Source organism: Gymnogyps californianus, chromosome 4 (assembly GCF_018139145.2).
Source record: "Gymnogyps californianus isolate 813 chromosome 4, ASM1813914v2, whole genome shotgun sequence".
Taxonomy (NCBI): domain Eukaryota; kingdom Metazoa; phylum Chordata; class Aves; order Accipitriformes; family Cathartidae; genus Gymnogyps; species Gymnogyps californianus.
In genome coordinates this window covers 77,951,446-77,975,599 of record NC_059474.1, presented here as the reverse complement: position 1 = coordinate 77,975,599, position 24,154 = coordinate 77,951,446, and the positions used below count along the sequence as shown (strand labels likewise).

General features: G+C 39.5%; 1 protein-coding gene across 2 annotated transcripts in view; it reads left to right on the top strand.

Annotated features, from left to right (window-relative positions):
• Positions 1–24,154, top strand: part of SPATA5 (spermatogenesis associated 5) — a 211,679-nt gene that overhangs the window by 23,125 nt on the left and 164,400 nt on the right. For both annotated transcript variants that reach the window (XM_050895921.1, XM_050895923.1), the window contains 4 exons: positions 2,591–2,745; positions 11,190–11,399; positions 23,080–23,133; positions 23,555–23,634. In XM_050895921.1, the coding sequence (XP_050751878.1) occupies positions 2,591–2,745; positions 11,190–11,399; positions 23,080–23,133; positions 23,555–23,634 (499 nt within the window). The remainder of the gene's footprint in view (positions 1–2,590; positions 2,746–11,189; positions 11,400–23,079; positions 23,134–23,554; positions 23,635–24,154) is intronic.

The following is a 24,154-nucleotide window of genomic DNA, read 5'->3' as shown; positions in this document are numbered from 1 at the left end:
CTTCACCTCCTTTGCCTCTGCATTGCTTCTAGCAGCATGTTTTGCACCCTACCCTGCATTTCCTTACATTAAATACATCTTTCAGTGTCTCGAGACAAGGATGTGTTTTTATGCCTCCGGCAAGCCACTGGCTGTATCCTTCTCCTGTTAATAAGACTTTGTTTCCCCCCCGCTCTGGTTAGAGGTCAATCTGAAGTGCAGGAAAGAATGATTATCATAACAGGAGGAAACAGGAAGAATCATGCTTTCTTTTTCAATCTGTTTTTTATTATTGTTTTAATGTAAAACATTGTTTCAATTAAATGCTGACCTGTGCAGTGGCGTGTGCGTGCACGTGCTGAAATGAATTCAGGCTTTGTTTGGAAAGCTGTGACCTCTTTATTCCTGTTCTGCATCAAGGCTGTTGCATTTCAAACCCACTGCTGAGGACTGAAATTTCACTCATACTCCTAGTAGCACTGGCAGTAACGATCCTTAAGAGCCGTATTCTCCTTGGGCGTTTTTATGTGCTGTTCTCTCTCTCAATTTTTAAAATAAACTTGTTTGTTTTTAAGAATTCCTGGTGTCATGAAAAAAGATAACCGTGACACGATTAAAATGCATCAAATGGGCACTGGGCTAAACTGGTACCTGATGGAGTGGATATGCATAGAAATGAGGAGCAGAGATCTTTATCAGTTACTTGCCTTCTCTATGACTTAATTTCATGCTATGTTATTTATTCTTTCATTTTTTAAAGTGTGAGTGCCATGTGAATTGGCTTCACCAAAAAGAAAATGTAGGACTCAGCCCCAATACCTGCTCCCACCCCCCAAAGTGTTAGCTGCAATGACACTAGAATAAGATGTCGAGTTTGTTATTTGCTTGGATGTAACTTTTAAATCTGGGGGGGGTGTGTGTGTGTGTGTGAATCTATGTTGTCTTGCTTAAGTTTTTTGTTTGCTTAAAATGAACTGTTCCAGAGGAAGGAAGAAGGGGGGGAGGAATAACATGAAAATTGTCTGGGTTGTTAAAATGAGTCAGTTATATTTTATACTTGTCCTCTGGTGACCAGATTTTCATTTTTCTCCTTGGCCTCTTGGAATGTTTTTATTTATGTATCTTATTAGTTCTGGATGTTCTGTGCAAGGGAAAACCTGAATTACAAACTTTTTTTTTTTCCCCATTATTGTATTAAGAGCCTGGGTATTGAATGCAGGTGCTCAGACTCTGCCATAATTGGCAGTTCATGGAGAGACACCAGCTGTACTGCTTCACAGGGGAGATATTATATCTCTTCACACGTTGTATATATTGTAGGAAATGCAGAATTCCTGTCATTGTCAGAAACTTTGGATGTCCGCATCTACTAGTGCCTCCGTAGAAAAAAGACAACAATCTGCTGAAAGTTAAAACCATGTCTATTTTCAGAAACGGCTTATCCCTTTTATTGTCCTTTCATGTAGCACTGGTTTTGTTTGGTTAAATATAGAAAAGATTTAACAGTCTTTTTATGGTGATGCAAGGTGAACTGGTGTCGTACTAACTGCCTCATTTTTTTTGTAACACATGACAACAGATATTGCATATCTGCGTGTGTGTGGATGTGTGCATACTTGTGTATAGGATTATACTCATCATGTAATAATATACTAAATAACATATTTAACAGTTTCAGTTCACAGAACAGGGTTGGAAATAGAAGCAATAGAACTCCAAATTATATTAGACCTTAAAAGGCATAATTATACAGTGGGAAAACCATCACGCTTCTGGGCATCTTACACAACAGGGGCCGTAGTTGCTCTCTCTGGGGAATGCCTGGGAGCTGCAGATGGTACCGCTTGGTCCTGCCCCAGGAGTATTGATATATTGATGTGCAGGTGGGTGGGACTTGTGCAGCTTTTGAAGGATTGAATTATAGGGGGAAGCTAGGAATTAGTACTGAGATTTATAGGTATTGTATGCAAGTGATTTGGCGAAACAAAGGAGAAGGTAAAAGCTATGCCTGCGTTTGAAAAGTGTGATTGCTGAAGGGAATGAAGAGCTATTGAGTGTTGCAGGGAACGTTTGTTGCATGTCAAGAAAAATACAGGTATCTGGCATCTTACTAGATAGCAAAATAAGGTTCCAATGAAAGTAAAAGAAATCTCATCAGTTTGTTTTTAAGAGCAGCTTGGAAAACACAGCCCTAATAATAGAGGAATGGACAAGGTTGCGGATGTCTTATGTGAGCTGATTTAACGTTTGCCTTGAATACTCATTATCCCTCTTCCTCTGTGGTTTAGAAGTGTGTTCGAATCGATGTATGGACATTTGGAGGTTTTGCCCTGTTAGCTTCATCGCCGGGAACACAGTGGCAAGGCTGTTTCATTCTGTCTTTTGGAACAGATTTAGTTTATATTCTGCCTGTGGTCATTAAATCCCCTTTTTCTTGCTCTCTCATCAGAAGTGTCTTGCGTGTTCTTTGACCTAGTTAAGGCCCGGCATTGAGACATTCTTTTGAACATCATTTCCTTTCCAGTGCTGCTATGTGTTTGTGTGTTGTACACATTGTTTGTGAGAACCAGGAGGAAGTCTACATATTTCCATGTTATTTTGTTTTTAATAGGTTTGTACGCATTGCGGAGAGCACTGGGGAAAAGACCTAACCTGTTAGACAACGAGGTGGCTGGGTCAGTGATAATTGCTTTCAATGACTTCCTGCAGGGGATGAATGATGTCAGGCCCAGCGCCATGAGGGAGGTGGCAGTTGACGTGCCAAAAGTAAGTTATTTTTTGCAATACGCTAGCAACATTGTTAGAGCCATGTTACGAGTCGCAGTTAGGTGTTGAAATGCCCTACCAAAAGAGAGGAGTTTTGTGAAGTGGAGGCCTCAAGTTACCAATAAATTTTGTGCGTCATCCTTTTGTTTGCATATTTGTTTAATTAATTACAATTTTGAAGACCCATTTACAGAAGCTTAAGTTCCTAATGCTTTAGGAAAAGTTGGTAGTGCAGGAGCATATCTCCTGATCTGTAGTTTTATATGCTGAGTGGGTTAATGGAGTAAAAAATCTTAAGATGTCTGCTGAAAAGCAGATCCTGAATAGCCATGAAAGCTGGAGCCTTCTGTAAAGTAGACACAAACTTAAGAAGAAACCAACTGTTAGCATTTGTAACCAAAGTGTATTGAAACAAAGCTGTGAAGAGATTGATTGCTGTGATTTTATGTAAAGCAGTTGACTAATTCTACATGCAGTTCATACTGCTGTGACCTGAATGTCTTCAGTGCCATTACATGGTTTTAACTGAGGGCAGAATTAGATACTGTAGGTAGGTTATCACTGCCAAGTGGTTACCCATCAGGGGATGTCATTGTATGAACAGTTGTTTTGGCGGTGCTGGATTCATCTTTACCCCGCTCACTGCCCTCTCAGTTATGTATTATAGTAGTTCAGTAGCAGGCACAACATAAATTGGGCTGGGGAACTGATCTGGTTTAAGAAGACTCTGATCTGACTTAAGAAGATTCAGCAAAAGAAAATGTTGTATTTAATCTTACTAAATCTTGACTCTGCAAGCTGTTGTGCTGGTGTTTCTCAGCAGCTCTCCAAGCTCTAGAAGAAAACATTTATGTCTCATTGCATGAAGATGAGTCATCTGGGAATTACATTGCACAACTGTAGACCCTTATTCCCAAACTATAGGAATGGGAAATAAAATCTGCAAACAGGATGCTGCACATAGCCAGCTCGGATATCACGCTTGCCTTGTTAAGAGTCCACGCTGTGCGGTGAAGTGCTGGGTGGAAATGCCTGGGCTGGCCCCAGACGTCTTTTCCTGGAAATGCTGTAGTGGCATCAATATCCGCAAGGGCTAATTAGTTCTGCTGAGAACCAGAGTTACTAATTCTCTTGTTGCTTATTGTGCTACTGGCTCTTGGGCTCACGTCCTTATCGCTGTGCTGTGCCTTTTAGACATAGCAGCCCATTTGGAGCCAGATGGAGCGCTGCTAAATGGCACAATAAAGACAGATAGAAGCAAGGTCTCGAGGTACTGCAGGAAATCTGTTCTGAATCCAGGTCAACCTACTGCTCAGGCTCCTGTTGTCCAGAAAGCCATCCTGCCAGTGGCTTCCTTGATTGTCACTTGTTTTTATTTGTTAAACACCAGCTGAGTCATTGGAATACTACTGAAATTCGTTCCTTTATTGAAGGGAAGATAACAACATAGTGCAGATTCCTTTTGTGCTGACAGGACCTGCATTTTTACAAAATAATGCATATTCTGTGAAGATGTAGGATAAATTTCAGGCTATCTGCTTGGTGCCTGGAGTGAGTTTAAAGTGGAATCTAAAGTACTGGATGCAACAGTTTTTGCATCCTCCCACATCACCTGCCGAAGGAGGTGCTGGAATTCAGTTTAACCATTATTTCAGGCTGCAGAGCTACCAGCTTACCAAAACGAAGGTACCTGTGCATGCTCAGAAGCAGTCTGAGTATCTGGAAATACTGACACAGCTGTCCGTGAAAGTCACGGTAGTGTAAATCCAGCATTGTAACACCACCACCACCAGCAAGGCTAATTACTCCATTACCATTTGTATTTGAGGTGGGGATGTGCCCTAAGTCAGCTCAAGTCCATGGGTTAGTTGAGGGAACTTGGTTATGCTGCGGCTAGGTGGCTGGGATGGCAGTGCAGGGGAAGCAAGCAGCAGGAATCCAAACTGCAGCCCCCTGGTTAGAGCTGCATGCTGGGGGCTTGCGATGTGATGTTTGCAAGTGTTCCTGCATTGCATCTGAAACTCATTCCTGTACTTTAGCATAGTGTAGCTATTTTAAAAAAAGTTTGACCACTGTGTGGTTTATAGACATGCACAAGCAAAAAGAAATTAAAAAAAAAAAATCTGTTTATCGTTGTTATTAAGCTCAGGTTAGTGTAATTTGCTCTTTATTAGCAAATAAGTATGTCTTATTCTCACCTGATTGTTAGTGTCTGAGTGCCAGTCATTTAGCATTTAATGTACTGTTATCCAGAGAATTTACATGGTTGGTTTGTTGTTTGGAACACAGATTGTAGCAGAAAGTGTAATACAGCTTCTAATTCCTTGGATACCTTTTTTTAAGAGGAGTATGCAACATTTTCTGTTGCATGCTTCTAGTAGTGATTTTTAGGTATGTCTTAATTTAATTTTACAGACTTATTTTTGCTTCTCTGGTTAAAGTTGTGTATTTAACTGCTCTGGTTGAAGCTGTGTGTTTGATTGCACTAATGTTTGCAATTAATTGGATGCTGAAGTACTTGGTTTCAGTAGAAACCAGGTATCTAAGAAGCCAAATGAATGCAACTGCAGAGCCATTAATTAGTTGCATCATCTTGTGTTGATGATGCTGTGTCCTAGAATGCTTTGCTGTTTAATATTGTTACGCTTGAATGTCTAATTCTGCAACAGCTGTGGGAAACCTTAAAATTACTTGCTTGCCACAGAACGGATGCTAATGGTCCTAATTTCTATAAGAAGTTCTTCCTCTTTACTAATTTATCCGTCTTTTCAATACAGTGCTTTCAGTCCATGGACTTGGGCCACTTACCCATTCAACACTTTACTTAGCTGGCTGTTTGCCATAGTGTGCTGTGATATGTTACTTATGTGCTCTGCAGTAATTTATACCAACGTAAACTGCCTTATTTACACCTTTTGTTGCATTCTTATCAAAATGTAAAAATTCTAGCTGGGTGTGTGGGAAACAAAAAAGAAACAGAAGGCACAAACCAGATAGGAGTCCAGCTTTCTTCAAGAAACCTAAAACTTGTTGTGTTTTGTTTTGTTTTTGTTTTTCCTGGCTAATGTATCTTTGTGCAATCATCCTGTATTGATTAATCTCCAGATACTTTCTGTCTGTAAGGGATAGGCTTTTCTTCCCCTGCTTTCCTTGCCCCAGGAACTATCCAGCTAGACAGTTAATTGTGTGGGTAAATTTGTTAGAAAATCAGGGGTTGCATTCCTTCATGTTTTGAAGTCTGACCTTAACACTGTTTGTCATCTAAAAAATCCTTGCTAAAAATGACTTCAAACACTAAATAAATGATCAGCTATGAGATCTTTTCCAAAGAGAAGACAGAAGTCTGAGCTACATTAATAATATCCGCTTTTTTGCTGTTTACTGCAGATATATTATTCACTTGGCAGCCTCCTTGGTGTGGATGGAATTCTGGGGCTATGCAGTTAGTTACAAGTAAAACCATTGACGTACATGCTGAATTAAACTGAGACTTTTGTGATTTTTAACTTTCTGTTTTTCAGATGGTGGGTTTTTTCATGTTTCATGGCTTTGCAGTAGCTATGTGTCAATTGAATGAGAAGAGTTCGAAGTAACTTCTAAGCAAAGCCACAAGTAAATTAATTTTGTTGAGTGGCTCCTTCCCTTATAGTCATGACACCTTTGCCATTTACGGGCTGTTGGTTTTTTTGAAGCTGGTATCACCTCTGATACTGAATGAAAATAATTAATTGTTTTATCATGAACTCCAAATTGTTTCATCTGCACAGAACTTGTTCTCTGAAATCTGCGGAACTTTGAGTAGGCTGTAAAGAAAACTTAGTTTTCAAATCAGTCTTTGCTTTTTAGGACCTAGAATTGAGCACTAGTTGCTTGGCTGTTTAGAAGGCTACTAGGCTAAATTGCTCTGTTGCAGTCTTTTGTCTTATTTAAAACCTGGAAAAACCTCTTGTTACGTGTATGCTTGGGGTAGTAGCTAAAGAACAAGGAGATGTATTAAAAGTGACTTGTTTGGGTGGCCTCGAGCAAGTCACTTCTTGGTGTCTGAGGATATTTGATAACCTTTATAGAATGCTTTGCAGTCTGCTTCTGAAAAGTGCTCTATGACAAACTAGTTTTTAGGGTTTTTGTCATTGACATAAATTGAGCTCCTTTTTTTTTTTTTTTTTTTTTTTTTTTATTCCAAGCATATTCAAAATTACTGGTGGGGAAAACAGCCAAAATGAAGTGAGTTTGGGGCAGTAGACAGAAAGTGAGGTTGTGGGCAGAAGGAGCTGTTGGAGGCGGAGGTGCAACCATGTGCTTTTTTTTGTGTTCCTCCTTTCTGCGTTCTTTTGTCCTTCCACTTATGTCCCGATTGCTGTGCACATTGGCTGTGACCAAGGCAAATGCAAAATACTTGCTGCCTGGTTCCAAGTAGCATCTTGTTTTCCATTTTTACAGAACCTTTCTTGAACTTTGCTATATGTTACAACCTTTTTAGAAGGCTGCTTTTTCTGCAGCAGGGATTTAGGAGAGAGGGGATGCACGTTATAAATCAGGAAGTTAATACTTCAGCTCTTTGGAGAGTTGCACTGTAGTTGCCGTTCCTCCCTCTCCTATGGGTCTTTCTGAAATTTTTGTAGAGTGCTATGGGTTTTGCTTGCCTGTTTCACTCCCTTTACTGTAATTCAACACTCAGATTTGTGTCTTTGCAGCCAAAAGGTTCTGGAATGGACATCCTTTGCATGTCTGCTTTATTTCTTTATTGCTGCTGCTTACCAACCTCTGGGGAGTTGCTGCTCTGCATCGTATTCTGAGCTCTGTTGACCTAGGGAGAGCTAAAGATTACAGCAGTAATGAAATGTTGGTGTCTTACACGCTGTAGCAGAGCACTGTCTGTGTATGTGTAAGCTCAGCCCCAAGGCCAGTCTTTAAAACCATTTCCACAGTGACAAAATATCACACTTCATTGCTTAAGTTGCAAGACCTTTCCTTTTGAGTTCGTAGGCAGGTAAAAGAAACGTAGCTAGCTGTCCGAATGTGCGCACTAGAATTTGTGTTAATTGCGGTTGAGACGTTACTGAGGATTTGTGTGCAAAAACAATCTACCTAGTTCTTCCAAGCTTGTATGAATCTAAAATAATTCTTACTTTTGAGTGTTTGATTGTTGGTGGACTGGTTTTTTTCCCCCACTTATCTCAATCCTTTTGAAATGAGGGAAAAAAAAAAATGTTTTCTGTAGGACTTGACCAGAATGTGAAGGTAGTGTTTCATTAGCTATTTTTGCTTTTAATACCATTGCTGCTTGAATTCCACACCTTGTATTATAGAAATTCTGAACAAGTTAACTGAATTTTTGACTGGTTAATTATTTTATTTTTTAACTCATAATGGGCAAGCTCACATTTAGTCGCCCTGTTTTTATGTCCTGACCCAGTTGTCTCCCATTCCTCCCCTTCCCAATTTTAAATGTAAGCAAAATCAGAATAAGTCTCCAGATTACTGAAAACAACATTCATGTAAGGTGGCCCTGCTTCACCTTTTCTGTACTATTCTATTGCTTGTGTTGATGTTAAATGACATGTAGTGGGTCTGAAAAATCATTTGAATAATGCCTCAGAAGACTTGTGCAATAATCTGAATATTTGCAAGAGGGTAAAAATAACATTTAAGTGTTTCTCCCTGGCTTTTTGTATGTGTGCAAAGTACCACTAAGGGATTTTGCCTTCTGCTGCTGAAAGTTATATGGAATTCCTGATGGCTTAATTAGTTTTAAGAAGTTCTTGTTCATGTTTGTAAAAATCTTTGTCTAGCTAGAAAGACATGATGATAGGAATGACTAGTCCGTGCTTTACCAGATATGAGTAAGGATTGATACTGAAAAATGAGAACAAGCTTATGTTGTATGTCGTCTTCCTTAAGAAAAAGTTGTTTAAAAGTGCCAAGATTTATGCACAAGTTCTGTGCATTTTACAGAGCTGCTAGGTAGAATTAAGGGTTGTAGGGATAGGTAATACGTATTTTTTAAGTGAAATTTAAAACACTGACACTGTTTCAGATCTGACTCAGAAACACCGGCTTTTAGAATAAGGGAAGATTGGGATTAACTGTCCTGAGTTTAATTATGTTACTCAACCATAAAATTTGAGTGAAAAGGCGTGGTTTGCATGGGTGGAACACGGGCAAGATGCAGGTGAGGTGTCTAACATGTCTTCGCTTTTTATAAACTTGTATGTTTGCTTCATTGTAATTAAAAATCTGCAGGTGGATTTCTGTCTCTTGTTGTGAAAGCTCAAGCGGGAAGGGAGGATTCTTCTTACCTTTAAGCACTTAACTGAGGTGCCTAAATTGGACATCTCCTTGCCATATGTTCCCTCTAAAGGAAAGAGAGAGAAATTGGGCGTGAGACCACCTGTCTGACTTCTGAAAGAGAGCTTGTACTATAGCTGAATTGTTCTGCGAAGTCTCTCTCTCTCTTTTGACTGTGGTGGTAGCCCAAGATACCCAGCTCAAAGTTGGGTGGTAGGAATTCATGCTCTTGTTTCCCTCTTCCTTTCCACAGTGTTGTGGAGTTTCTCCCTTTACTGTTTTCGTTGAATTCATGCAGACACTTTCATTTCAGGACTAGAGACTTGTGCGCAGCTACCATTCCTTTAATCCGATTTGTGCAGTTAGCCTTGCTTGTAGCATGAAGCAGCACTTCAGAAGGGAATATTGGCGGGTTGCAAAAGTTGGCTTACAAGTTACCAGAAGTGGCATGCTGCTTTGGTAATGCCCTTGCTGAAATCCTTTCTTCCCCCTGCTACTGGGATACTCTACTGTGTCTGATCACTTCACTCTGACCTTTACTGAATTTGCGTTTCTTTTCTGTTTTTCTTTTTTTCTTTTTTTCCATAAGGGAATCCTACCTTTGGCAGATCCCTCTGCTCTCAGATCCTTCTTAGTAGGCAGTGGTGATCAGCTCTACATATTTCATACTTCCCCAGGCTTATAAAGTAATTAAGAACCAGAAGCTGTTGGCTACTGAGAAAAAGAGAGTTGGTTTTTTTTTTTCTAGAGTTCCTGTCACACATTCCTGGTGTGAGAGAGATGATGTTCTGCAGGCAGCAGATTGGCAGCTCCTCACCTTCCAGGTAGCCTTTAAACTCAGAATATTTCTGAGGGGTTGACCCATGCGTATTTATCTTTGCTATTTGCTCTGCGCTGTCTTTGTAGTTTTCTTCTATGTCAAACACTGACAATCGAGGAGAAGTTTTATTTGGTTTGCAGTTTGCTTGGACTTACACAAAAGTGCTTGCACCACATCCAAATGCTCTTTTTCTTCCACTTCAATAGTAGACTGAATTGCCTCTTCCAGGCACTATCTATGTTTAGTTTCCACTCCGTGTACTGCTATCAGGAAAATAGCAATAGGGACAAGCCAGGAGTGACACCAGTTTTCAAGTCAGGAGAAAGGTGATACATTGCCTCTTAGTAATACTCTGCTTGCCTTTCAAGTGTAGCTGACTTTCCAGAGCTGAAGGGTGATTTATGTCTAGTAAATTTTTGGAAGAGTGTTTTAAGGCAGAAGATAATTTGATTTAGGTGCGTCTTGACATGTTTAATATTTGAAGTGGACGGGAATGGATGGTGACAGGACAAAGAACAGGCCAGGGAATGTGGGGAAAAGTCTCAGGCTTGTTGACAGTGATGCGGGGAGAGGTGTAGCAGGTTTTAGATCCGTCTGCTGTTTTGGGTAGGACTTATTAGTTCTGTCCCGATGTATGCCTGACAAGCCTGTCTTGTATCTTCAGCAGAGCAAATTTAACTGCAGTTGGGTTTGAGTGTTGCTTTTTTGTGTGTGTTTTTTTTCTGTAGATACTTGTCTGTTTGGAGGAGTGTTTCTTCTCAAGCTTCTAGTCAAATCTCCAGTGCCGAAGTCCTATATGGAACTGATAGTGTTGGCAAGTGGAGAAACCCCCAAAACTTCTAACACTCAGTCCTGTTCAGCTTAGTGGGATTATACGGCTGGGATCAGGGCCTTACTCTGCAGCTATAAATAAAACCAGCTTGAGCTCATACAGTCCTTCAGGGAAAACATCAAAGTAATTTACAAATTCTGCATCAGCATCACATTGAAAAACAAGATAACTGAGTTGTGACTTTGCTAGTGATCACACAAAGTGTTGCTGCCTGTATGATCATGCTGTCATTTTATTGTTATTTTTCTATGTTTTGTTATTGGCCTTTGAAGTAGATACATGATATTTTACCTACATCCTCCACCATAAAGCGAGTCTAATCCCCTTTTACTTTATGTGACTTTATTAATAATTGCTTCTTGTTTAAAAAAGGCTTTTTGAAGAAGTGACTCGTTAAAAACAACTTCATGAAATAACCAGTATGCATTCTACACAGCACTTTTGTTTTCTTTTTTAATAGTTTTGCTTCATTGTCTGAATTCAGCAAAATGGTCTGCTTTGCAGGTATCTTGGTCAGACATAGGAGGACTAGAAGATGTCAAGCTGAAATTGAAGCAGGCAGTTGAATGGCCTCTCAAACATCCCGACTCCTTCATCCGAATGGGGATTCAGCCTCCAAAAGGTGTGCTGCTTTACGGACCTCCTGGGTGCTCAAAAACAATGATAGCTAAAGCTTTGGCTCATGAAAGTGGTCTCAACTTCTTGGCAGTTAAGGTAGGCCATTTAGTCTTACATTTTCTTGACTCCTGCAAAACAATTGATGGTTTACCAATTTCCACTGCTAGAATCCAGTGGCTCCTAGTGTTTCTGATTGTTGTATATGCTACAGCAAACACCTTGTAAATATCAAGTAAGGTTTGTGTTTTCTTATGAAAAGGACTAGTGCTTTCTTGTAGGCTTTTTAAAAAATTATTATTTATTTTATTACAGCACAGAAATTATATGTTGGATGGATGGGTAAGCTGTGTAGTGACATCTTAATTATTGGTGTTATTTAAAATCTTTTTAAAAATGGAAATGATGAAATTCTTAAAGCAGTATAAATGAAATACAACTCTGGATAGTTGGGTGGCTCTTCTTACTGTAATAATTACTTGCATGGAAATATTATCATCTCATCTCTTACATTCCTCTTCATTCGTCAGGAAAGTCACTTTCTTTATCTTACTGTCCATGTTTCATTACAGATTTTTTTTTTGCCCTATTTGCCTTTTTTCAGGGGAAATAGTTCTACTTCATCAGCTTTTAGAAAGTTTGCGAAATCAGTTATATCTGGAGTACTCTTGGATAAGTGGGATATTCTCTCAGCATTAAGAAACACTTCAAGTATAGAAAAATTTTGGATTTCATTGCCTATGAATCAGTGTAATTGATTACTGTGGGTTGTATGGAAAACGCATGAATGGAAGTTATTTAATAATAATTCTGAGCTTCAACACATAGGAAGAAAAAAAAGATAGCAGAGTGATTCCACATGGGGTAGTCTTGCAGCTGTGTCAGAATGTTAATGAAGTGCAAGAAAAAAACATTTGTTTAAGTATTTTAAAAGTATCTCCTCAGCAGTAAGATCACGTACTCTTGTCTGTTGACCATCTCTTTACTCACAAAGCCTTCTGTGTTGTTAGTTTCTACACAGCTTCCTCCTCTGCCTATCCTTTCAGACACACTGTAACTGTAGCTCTGGATCCTGTCCTCTCTGGGAGCAGAGGCAGTCGCACTGACCCTGAAGCCAGCAGCCCTTCATTGCCTGTGCTTCCTGGTATTGCAGACAGGCCTCTGGGTCACGGTCACATCAATAAGAGCAGCCTTGGAAACCTCAGCCCTTAAGAAACACTGCCTTTACTGCCTCTTCCATAAAGACAAAGTAGTTCTTTGTACTCCAGAGTTACTGGTAAACAAGGTAACCTTTTCCTCCTGCACTGCTTAAAAGAAAACATTCCTCTTTGTCTCACCCAAAGCACTGATGCCTGAGAGGGTGGGGAAGAAAGGTAGCAGTCTGAAAAAAAACCAGTTAAAAATGAACATTGTCGCTGTCCTGTATTCATCAGTCGTAGCTACATCAGACATTTTTATTGATGCAGTTAATTGTCCGAAAGTAAAAGGTGGCTCATGCTGAATAGGAGGTATCCGAAGGTGCACTGATATGAAATGCTTTTGTACAGTAATGCAGCATTTCTTCATGGTGGAGTTCTGATGGTGCAAACCTCTCTGTCATTGACAAGCTGCAGCAGAAGTGGCTGGCTTGGGGAAACTGCCTTTTGTTCCCTGTTGGTTTAAATCCCTTGGCCTGGAACTGGTTGAATATTCAATGTACAGATGTTTCAAGAAACACATCTCTGGAGCATTTCCAGCCTTGGATATGTTGACTCCAGGAAGGGAACATAGCCCACTTTCTCTAAATTCACATTTGCTTCCTGGACAGAAAAGGCAACATCCATCATGTACTAAATGTGTTAAACATCATTGTCTGTAGCACTTCTTAAAGCACAACAGGCATGAATTAATTTCCACTGCATGTGTTCCTGCAATAAATCCAAAGTAGATGAATATGTGGTTTTTTGGGTTTTGGGTTTTTTTTGAGAGAGGGGATTTTTCTTTTCTTGCTTATAGTCCTATTAATTTTCCCGTTCTCTACGTTATGTCTCAAATATCTGTCCCTGGAACTGATACCAGGTTTTTTTGAAATGGAAGTGTGTTTCTTGATAATTTACTTTTCAGACCTGCATTTTACTTCCAGTCTCTTCTGTCCCAAATAAGTAATTTTGATGGAAAGTGTCTGCTGTACAGCCTGTAGGATTCGTGTACTCTTTCAGGATGGTTCAGGTGGCTCAGGTTCTTGGGTCCTTCTGGAGAGCGGACTGCAGACAGGAGGTATAGCTCTAGCTATGGGAGCCTGCTGCTGGATGCTGTCTCTCCCTGTGTCTGAAACCTGAGAGGAAATTGAGTACGTTACGTGCAGTGCTTACTTGGTCCAGTGATTTTTGGAAGATGAACCTGTTATGTCTGCACACTACATTTAAGATACACGGGCACAGTAAGTCCAACTCTCTCAAGAAGTGCTGAATGTACTCGTCTAAGTTGGCTGTCCTGCTCGGATGCAACAGGTATCACCCCTGCCCCAGCCTGGCTCCAGGAAGGTTTTGCACTATTTTCCAGATGTGTCTATGCAACGTCTGTGCAGTTTGGACAGCTGACTCTGTTAAATGAGGTACTTCAGCTGGGTTATATGTAGTCTGTTAAAATGCGACAGTTCCATGTGCCTTGGGCATGGCTGGTTGTCATAATGCTGTATGAGGCATGGTCAAAACAGCACAGCCTCCAGCCCATGTCTGACTTGCCTCTAATAAGGTTTGGAAGATGGGCAAAGTCTAGATGTAATTTCTGGGCAGAGGAGCTGAAGAAAATAACGTGATAACAGATGTTTGACGTTGCATCCTGTTCTCTCCTGAAATCTATTGTCAAGTTTGAATGGTTAGTGTTACAGTGAATGTGGCTCTTCTGTAAACATGCTCTTTGATATTTGGCCAAAACTTTTTATAGCTGTATTTTCACCAAGATTGGTGACCTTTTGCTTTTCCAGAGAAAAGCGGTTGGTTGGTTGGTTTTACAAAGCAATCTTGCATATAATTCCTAAGGGGAATTGTTTATTTTTATTCCTTCACTTGACTTTCTTTGTCTCTAATACAATATATCTGCTAAATTTACTGGGGAGGAGGTTGTCAACTACTTTCCAGGGGATGGCTCTTCCTGCTCCCTCCCACCACCCCTTTTTCTACATCTCTTGCAGCACTGAGACTTTTCAGGGTTTTAGTGGTCATCTTGATTATTCCCCCCTCCCAAACCTCTGTTACAAAAAGACAACTGAATTGTTCTCAACTTCTTGGAGAGTTTTCAGTGTTTTGTGGTCATGGATACAAGCGAGTATAAGACTGTGTGAAGGAATGAATTAGGATAATTTTTTCATTCTTCGGGATTGAACGTCAGTCTTGATTTATCGATAGTTTTTGATCTGGTTGAATTCTTTTTTCAGTCAGCCTTCTATGCACTTTTGTACTTCTTCACACTCCTTTTGTGCTTGCCCCAAAGTTTGTAATTTTCTTCTGAAATGTATTTTATGCATTTCTTTTACTAATAGGAAAAGGAAATTGTATACAGATATTGAACCTATCAATATTAATAGGATGGGGGATGCAATTTTCAGCTTCTGCCAGGCTGATGACACCTCTCCGTTATATACAACTGCCTCTGTGACATTTCTGCTTTAGATGTTACCTAGCTTTCTGAAATTGAACATGAAGAAAATGAAACCCTTTGTCACTCTGTTATTTCTGTGGGCTTTTTTTCCCTCTTTTGGCCATTTATGTGGTGGGTATCTCTCTGTACTGTTTTGACAGTTCCTGCACTTAGGGTCAGCTTTGACTGGCTGTTTTTTTGAGATATATGTTGATTAGACCACTTAAGATTTTATGGTGATATTATAAGAATATTTTGGAGGAAACTTCCATATCTTGCTGTATGGCATGGATAATTATATCTGCATTTGTCTTGCATCTTAGTTTATTTAGATTTGTTATGACTTCCCTCTTGGAAATTTTTTTTTTTGTAGTGTTATTTTTAGGAAATCCTGTATCATTGTGTTGTGCTAAGAATCTAATGAATATTACTTTTCTTCATGGATTTTCTGTTGTTTTTCTGGGAAGCAACTTGCAGAGAATCTCTGTGGATTTTTTTTTTCTCTCCTGTTATTGTGGTATGTAGGTAATTAACTTTACTACCAAATAAGAGAACAATTGTGCTTTTTTGTTTTTAACCTATTTCAAAATGAACACTGGACTTTGCTCTTACGTTGTCAGGCTGGGAGGCACCATCACGGTACCTACCCAGATCAACTCCATCACCCAGTTATAATGCGTTCCTTAGCTGACGGTCCTATAAGGGCCACGGGGACTGGAAAATCCCATAAGGGCCATGGGGACTGGAAAATCCTTTTGCCACTTGAGTTGCCCATAAGCCCAGGATGCTGCATACTAGAGGGAATGTATGTTGTTGATGGTATCCTGCATTGCATTACCTTCTACATACTCAGCCTGCTAAAACCAGAGGGAGACCTTCTGCTAATTTCAGGAGGCTTTTGCTCAGGGTTCTAGCAACAGGGGACTTTGAGTTCTGTTTTCTGTCCAACAAGCAGATTACCTGAGTTTACAAAATAAATAACACGAAAAATTACGTAACTTCTATATGCTTGTAATGGTTTTGGAAGCATCGCTTTTCCTCTTGCTGTTTAGTGCTTTTTAATATTTGTCTGTTTAAAATCAAAACTAAGGCAAAAACTCACTCAGTGATAGTGACAAAAAACAGCTTAAATTTTCAGAAAATTTAGACCTCCAAAAGTTAAAGCCCTTGGAATTCAGTTAAGTGAGACACACTAATTGTTGTAAACATGATGAAGCGATGCTTTAAAAAAAACAAAAACAAAACCAAAAAAACAAACCAACAACCCAAACCTACCTGTGACAGTAAGTAGTGTGTAAGGACGTTAACACCGAGCAAACCAACAGTACAGATGATGTGTACTGTACTGCTCTAAAATATTATTTGTGTTGGTTAGGAGCTCCAACTATGGTGTGGGGGGGGGGAAAAAAAGATTAGAAAACATTCCTGACATTTTATTTGCTGTTACTTAAGAGCTTGGGCTGAAGGAATCTTTTCTTTTTTCAATTAGCAGTAATTACAAAAATACACACTGTTCTCAGAGCTCTGACTTCACCTTGGCTTGGTTTAACTTCCTGTATCACCCTGCCGATGCTTTTGTACCACTCCCTGTGCTTGACATGTGCTTAAGCTTAGTTTGTCATCTGGGTCAATTATGTCAAAATATTTTCCAATTGAAGTTTCCTCTGCTTTTCCCTTCAGCTCTTGGCTGTGGCAGCTCAAACAGATTAATGAGGCTTGGAAAGGCCAACTGCTTTGCTTTGTGAAGAACTGTCACTGAATCTTGGGGAGATAGTTTGGCCTTTTGATGGGGATTTTAATGGGCAGAAGCATGAAATAAGAAAACTTGGTGCCCGTAACTAGCTAAGCAAAACATTTAAGATGAAAAATGAAGAAGCGTTGTGGTTTTATGAGAAACTCTGGCAAACATTTCATAAAATTTCCCAAAAGATCCATAGTAACACATTTACAATAACTTGTTAGTTAATTAGCAGATAGCGAAACTAACTGTATTTGAAAAATTTGTTTAACACGTTTTACAAGGGATAACAATTTGAGATACTTTGATGAACTCTTTCAATCCTGAAGCTATCTGCATATTTTACTGAACTAAAAATAAGGTGTTCATCCATTCTTACTGTAAGCTTCCCAAAAGTGAACGTGCAGGCAGAAGATGATTCAAAGATAATCCCCTGTCTCTGTTTCCTTGTCCCTTCTCAATTACTTTGCAAGATTAATTTTTATTAGCACTTCATTTCTCTCTCTCTCTTCAAGTTACCATGGGTTTGTCAGCAATCAGGTAAAAGTAGCAATCGTGGAATGGGATGTTGCTGGAGAGGTGAAGTGTCAGCAGCCGAATATGTTTTGCAGTGCAGATGGCTAATTTTGTGTCGTCTTGCTGTATGATTTTTGATCCCACGTGGGTACTGCCCTGATGGTGCCAAGCCTGGTCCTAGACAGAGTAGTGGATGGCAGCTGTTTAGCGTGTAGATGAATGGGAATGGCTCACAAAGGAATTTCTCTGTGGATGGGGCAGGTGAGTGGGATGGGTTACTTTTAGATCTGCTTCAACTCTGTCACAATAGAATTTCACCTCTGACTTGATCCTGCTGTGCCTGTGCTGGTGCAGCACTTCGTAAGCGTGCAAAATCCTGGTAAATTTGAGTGGCAGCTATGCCTGAGTGCTGAAGAGGGTCCTCTCTGAAGGCACTGGTGCATGCAGTGAATTTAATTCAATGTTTCCAGTCAGTTCGCTCCACACTACAAATACTGGCTTCTGTATTGTGTAAAGAAGCCTCAAAAGATTGTCATTAAAGTTTGCTAGTCAAGGCAAATGGCAAACAAGTGAATTCTGAGGCATTGCAATAAAGAAAAATGGGTATTGTATTTGCCTTTGCAGTTTGATTATGCTGCTTTTAGCAACTTCACTGCAAGGATTGAGGATGACAATTTTTTGCCAGCCTACTCCCTTAGATATTTTGGAACCCACAAGCACCTGTTGAAATTGAAGTTTTTAAAACACCAGACAGGTGTCAACAAGTTTTTAAGGTCCTCTGGAATGCAGGGCAGAGGGAGAGGAAGTGATTAAAATGGTGCATGGTGCTCAGCCTGGAGTTTGCTTGTGCTGAGAAGCTGGGAGTGATGCAGATTAAATCATTAAACAGCACTGAAAGAGAAGTAGTAGGCTTTATTCTTAACAAGCAAATATAACGCGTTTTCTGAGCAAATATTTTTCTATGTAGCGTAACCAATTACCAAATCACACATGTACAACCTTTGCGTTAGAAATAGCATTACTGTTAAAATAAAGGAAGTCTCACTGTTTATCTTGTTAACTCTCTTCCCTGCAGCCAGCCTGAGTCGTATGTTGCTTTGGTTTGACTGTGGTAGGGATGGGATAGCATTTTGCTGTTGAGATTACAGTATCAAAAGGCTAAGTAATTTGAGTCTCTTCCAAATCAGTTAATGTTGTTACAGTAGATCATCTCATCTGCATTGTCATGGAACTGGAAAGAATGGCGGGGTGGGGAGGGAAGGGAAGATAAATGCTGGTTTTAACTCCATGAAAGATGTACTGGCAGGGATGGGATCAAGCTTCACTCCTCTGAGCTGGCTGTCTATGCTCCTCCTGCAGTCTGATGAGAAATTAGCACATCAGAGTGAGGTGCATTGCATCTGATGAGAAATTAGCACATCAGAGTGAGGTGCATTGCATCTGCGAGGTAGACATCTGTCTGTCCAAATCAGTTAGTGTGAATGTCTAACGCAGATGCAGATGTCTGAGTGCGGGCAATGAACATTGCCCTAGGTACACATTGTGAACAGTTGAAAACTAATTTTGGCACCCGTCTTTTTTTTTTTTTCTTTCTTTTTGAGATTCACAGTACAGAGCTCAGTTTCTAGATACTTCATTTGAAACTAAATATTAATTATGACTGATATTTTAATGTCTGTTTGATCATTTCTACTTTGAACATGGCAAAGAAGGAATTGTGCATTATCTGTTGTAGAGTAATAATTTGTAGGATGTGATATAAATTTTCTAATTAATTGGATTTTTAAAAAACATAAATCATACTCTATGACTAACATAGTTTAGTGTGTCTGTGTTAGAGCCCAGAACCTGCATGTGAGGTTATGGCAGTATTTTTGAAGAGAGTAGACAGAGCTGTACGCTGGAAAAATCTGGAGCAGTGTCCATCTGGCTCAACAAGCGTAAATGCATAAGTTACCAGATTGTCAAAATAGTAAAAAAATTATTTATAGAGGGAAGTTACTGATTAAATTTCCTATCAGTTGAAAGTCAGTACCCCAGTATTTTCAGGTGGAAAAAATCTGCAAGTGGTTTTAAGCACTGCTTAGAAAAATTACTGATACTCTTTAACTTCAGGGATACCAGATGTTCCTCTTGCAGTTTAAAAACACTTTGAGAACTTCTGTCATAACCAGGTCTACACAAGCTTATCTCATGTTGCAGCCTGTATGCAGGGGTTTATCTTTTGTGCAGTTAATCTTTCAAGAGCTTATTCTGATCATGTTTTAAATGTAAGGAATTTTCTTTTTTCCTTGCTTTTTTTATTTAAAAAAAAAAAAAATTAAAAAGTCAACACCCAATCCAGACCATAAACAAGTGGAAGGTTTCATGATACAAGGGGAAAGTATCTTGTAAATGAGGATGGGATAGTCTTTAAACAGAACATAACTGGAAATTATCTCTACTTTGAGGCTGAATAAACAAAACTCAGCAGTATACAGTGGGCCTGAATTGGCAGATTTTATACTATTAGTCTGGATTGTAGCTCACAAATGGTATGCTTATATGCATGGCTGAGCTACAACTACTTCTGCCAATTAACTGCTCCAAAACTTTTGCTGGTTTTGGAGTCACTGCGCAAATGACCAGAAGGAACAGGTTTTATTTCTTCACGTCCCTTCGTATGGAAGATGGCTTGTTGCAGAAGAGAACAGAGCTATGCATCATTAAACTGGACCATTTGTTACTAGCACCTCTTGGTCAGTATATCAACAGCTATAAACAGCTTTTAAAGGAATCACTATGCTCACCTCTGGGCCAAAAATGGTGTTTCAGCAAATGTCAATTTGCTGACTAAGTCGGGCTCATGTAATTTGATTTTTAAAGCATTAGAAAAGCATTGAAAAATAAAAAAACCCCTTCTGGTATTTCTTGAGTGGCCTCCAACTTCAAAGCAACCTTCCTAAAAAGAGAAGGTGAGCTTTGTGAAAATTAGAAACTGTGTCAGCTGTCAGCAGGTGACTTTGTGGTGGCCTATAGACTGCTTGTCATACAGATCTATGTTTTCAAAGAACTGCCATCAGTCTCAGCTAAAGGACAGCCCATTTGCAGGCAGTGTAAGGCAGAGGTTCAGCTCAGGTGGGACTAGAGCTAGCTCACTTCAGTTTCTACATCCAGCTTCTTTGAACATTTCTAGTTTTTGTGTTGTGGTTTTAAGCGTTTGCATGAGATGAAATGTATACCAATTCCTCCTGTTCTGCGTGTGCTTTCTCTTAATTTGGAGTCTTTTCCTTTATTGCCATGTATAGTAAGAGTTCCAAGCCGCTTGCAGTAAAAACCATGGTTCTCAACGGCAGTTTTTGTATTGCTCGTGAGTGGTGAACTAGGAGACCTTCAAATCAATTTTCATGAAAATTCTCCATGAAGAGGCACGGGTCATTAATACATAGTGGTCTTTCACTTGGAGTTGCTGCTTAATGAAGAGAAAAATGGAGAAAAACTTCATGTCAAAGCTTACAGCAAAACCATGCATTCAAAATAATTCTTTTTGGAAACATTTTAAACGGTATTTATTGCTTTGATGTTGCCTTGATCATATTTTAATGCTTAATTAAAAATAAAACTCTAAGCATCTGAAATTATATTGTACCTTAAAGCTCAAAGAGAGTAGTTTTGGTTTTAAGTATTTTTTTGCTCAGACAAAAGAAAAGAAAATGTCAGGCTATTTGATGTTGTGTCATACTAGAGGAGTACACTATTGGCACTGATGTATATGATGTTGGTTTCCATGAGAATACTGATGTGAATGAAGATTACTTATGAGAATAAGGGCATGAAAGAGAAGGTCCACAGGCTCCAAGAAAAAGTTAGTAAAAGGAATCTATAATTGTGGGTAGAATCTGCAGAGGTTTCTCAGTGTATTAGCTCAGTTTAACAGAAAGCTTAGACAGAAAGAGAAGACTGTGCTCTCGTTCCTTAAGGATTTGTTAGGCCCATGCTATCAGATTCCTCATCTGCTCTGAATGTGATGAATGGCCAGGGCCCAGAGCAGCTGGGTGCTGTCTCTTTGAGCTGCAAGCCTGTTCTGCACAAACTGCTGCATGCTCCTCATGTTCGGTGTGCACAGTGAATAGTAGGAAAAGGCCTCGTGTTTCTCTCTTACCTTGGTTTTTTCCTTCTCTCTTTCTTTCCTGCATTCTTCAATTATGTGTCTGAATAATTCCGTTTCCACGCAAGTATCCAACAGACTCAAATTTTGAAGTTCTTGGAAGCCTGCAGGTGACACTTTAACTTCAGCTACTGCAGCAGTTGCTTTAAGGGTGGATGTTGATGAAGCAATGCTAATTGTATCATTTACGTTTCCGATGGGCAAGGCACACAGTGCTTTTCTTCTAACTCTTAGATGATTGCTTTTACCTGTGTGGTATGCTAGGTCTGGCTACTGCAGTATCTCACTTGGTCCCTTGGATAATGGACAACTCTTTGAAAATAAATAAATAAAAATAGTGGCATAACCTGGATGCTTTGCTGATATCAGATAACTTGTGCTTTTCTTTTTAGACTATATGTTTTTTCCCATACGTATGCGCAGGTACTTTCCAATGGTGCCAGTGTCAAGATAAAGTCAGTGCATTAACTGTTATTGCAAGAGTGAAAATGAGCGTGGAGAGGGGAGACTGCAAAAAACAGTGCTGCATTTTTAGAGTAATGAATGTGTATTCTACTGATCTGGGTACAAAGTCCAGATGGTCCCATTCAAAGAGGGATTGTAACAGAAGCTCTGTCACTGCCAATATATAAATGCGCGTCTGCCACACGTTCTTAGTTCTAACATACCTGCTGTTTAACTCTGCCTTACTGCTCTGAGCTGAGTGTTACCTGAAGGTACTCACAGCTGTGAAGCATAGGAAGGTTGTTCAGTTTTCTGACTGTGAAGAAGGATGTCATTTCTGCTCGTGAAATTATGAGGACACCTGTTCCCTGGAAAATAGATTGAAGCCACTAGCTCTTTTCATTCAGGGCAGTGGATAATCATTGTTGGTTGTGGCTGCAGGTCAATGTTGATGCAAGCCAGGCTGAAGTCAATGAGTCATTACCAATCCCGTGAGAATCTTAGTCCTATTAGGAAGCATTATTTAAGAAGCCTATCCTACAGGATATAGCAGAACAGAAAATACTCTGAGAATTCTCCATTGTTTTACTTTTTATAATTGTAAGTACTTGTTCAAGACTTGAACGTTGACCCTGTGGTCTCTGGGTTGTTCCTAGTGGACAGGGCTGTGAGTATAAACAGGCACTGCAGCAGCTGGCACTAATAATTGTGCTTGGCAATCTCGGCAGAAAGCAGAAGGAATGTGAATGAGCTAAGACACTGAACAGCTTTCTCGCTGGGGATGGAGTGCCTCATGGATGGGTTTCAGGTGTGCTGCTATGGCAGCTGCTTCTTTCTGGACCTGCGAACTGTCAAGTTCAAAGCAGCGTTGTTAAATGTTGGTTTAAGTCACTGTTTTGGTGCTTGGCTGGACAGGATGCATGTTGAGAGTGCAAGTAAATGCCTTTCTGTAATTCATGTTTTTGGCTGATTTGCAGCCCCCTTGTTGCTGCTGTTGAGCCAACAACTTTTAAGAACCCTAAAGTGTTTATTTTTTTGGTTAATTCCATTTCTCATGAAAGTACGAGGAAAGTATTATGATGAGAGGACTAACCTACATGCATAGTTACATGCATGCACAGTGCTATAACAAATGGAGGAAAACTTGGTACAGGTAGAAGGTAAATCTAAAAATGCACAAATAAGACTTGCAAGTGACAAATTATCGAAATTCCTTGTAACAGAGCATCAGTAATGTAGCACTGGCAGATTGCCTTAGTCATTTTGTATGTAAATGTAATGTGCTTTTTAAACTTTTTTTTTTTTAAATTTTGCAGGGACCTGAGCTGATGAATAAATATGTTGGTGAGTCTGAACGAGCAGTGAGAGAGGTGAGAAAGAGCAAGCTATACATAATGTTTTATGTTAAGCTTTCTTGGCATTCAAATTCTTCTCTGCTTATAAGGTTACCTTTAAACTTTCCAAAAAAACTACTTCTGGTTTAAGTCTAAAAAAGCAAAGGGAAAAAAAAAAAGGCAGAAGGGACATTTTGTGTTTAACTTCCTTCTTCATCGGCCTAGTGATGCATGTCAAATTTGGGATCCAGTAGCAGCTTTCACTATAAGACTGCATCATGCACTAGCATGAATAAGTTCTAAAAGGTCTGGTTTGTTTGTTTTTTAAAGAAAAAAGACAACAAGGCTTATGGCTGTTTTGTGATGCTCTGTAGCTTTTGAGGTATGCAGGGGGTGATAACATTCTGTAAAAATTTTCCATCCTTTAAAACTGAGTGTTTCATTGTTGTTTTTCTAGATCTTTAGGAAAGCCAGAGCAGTGTCTCCTTCAATTCTTTTCTTTGATGAAATAGATGCCTTGGCAGTTGAAAGGGGAAAGTAAGTAATCCTGTTACAAAAATCACAGATGTTATTTTCTGATAAATTACTCTTACATTGTGCAATCACAAGTCTACTACCTTTCTAGAATTATTTTATTAAATATATTCATTCCACATGCAGAAGGATAGCATTTGTGACTTCTACTCAAGCGCATTTAACTTGGCATAAACAGGTAAGCTGGTGGAGTTCCTCCTTTCTCATCTCATTAGCAGGAATGATTCTACTGGTTCTCATGCCCTTTGGCTCTTTTCTGTGGTTTTAGCTTGCATTTATTTCCAGTAACTAACTCCTTTCTTTTCCCAGGGTTGTTGCACTGGCCTAATATAGTGTCTCCATCAAGCAAACAGTATGATCATATGCTATATAACACGAATTTCCAAGGACACTACTCATATGCCTAAATTTACACTTACATTTAAAATTTTGCCAGGCTGGGAAAAACTTTGTGAAAAGATTTGGGAACACTTATGTCCTTTCATGTATGACATTAAAAAGGAATTATTGTGCAAGCAGCTAA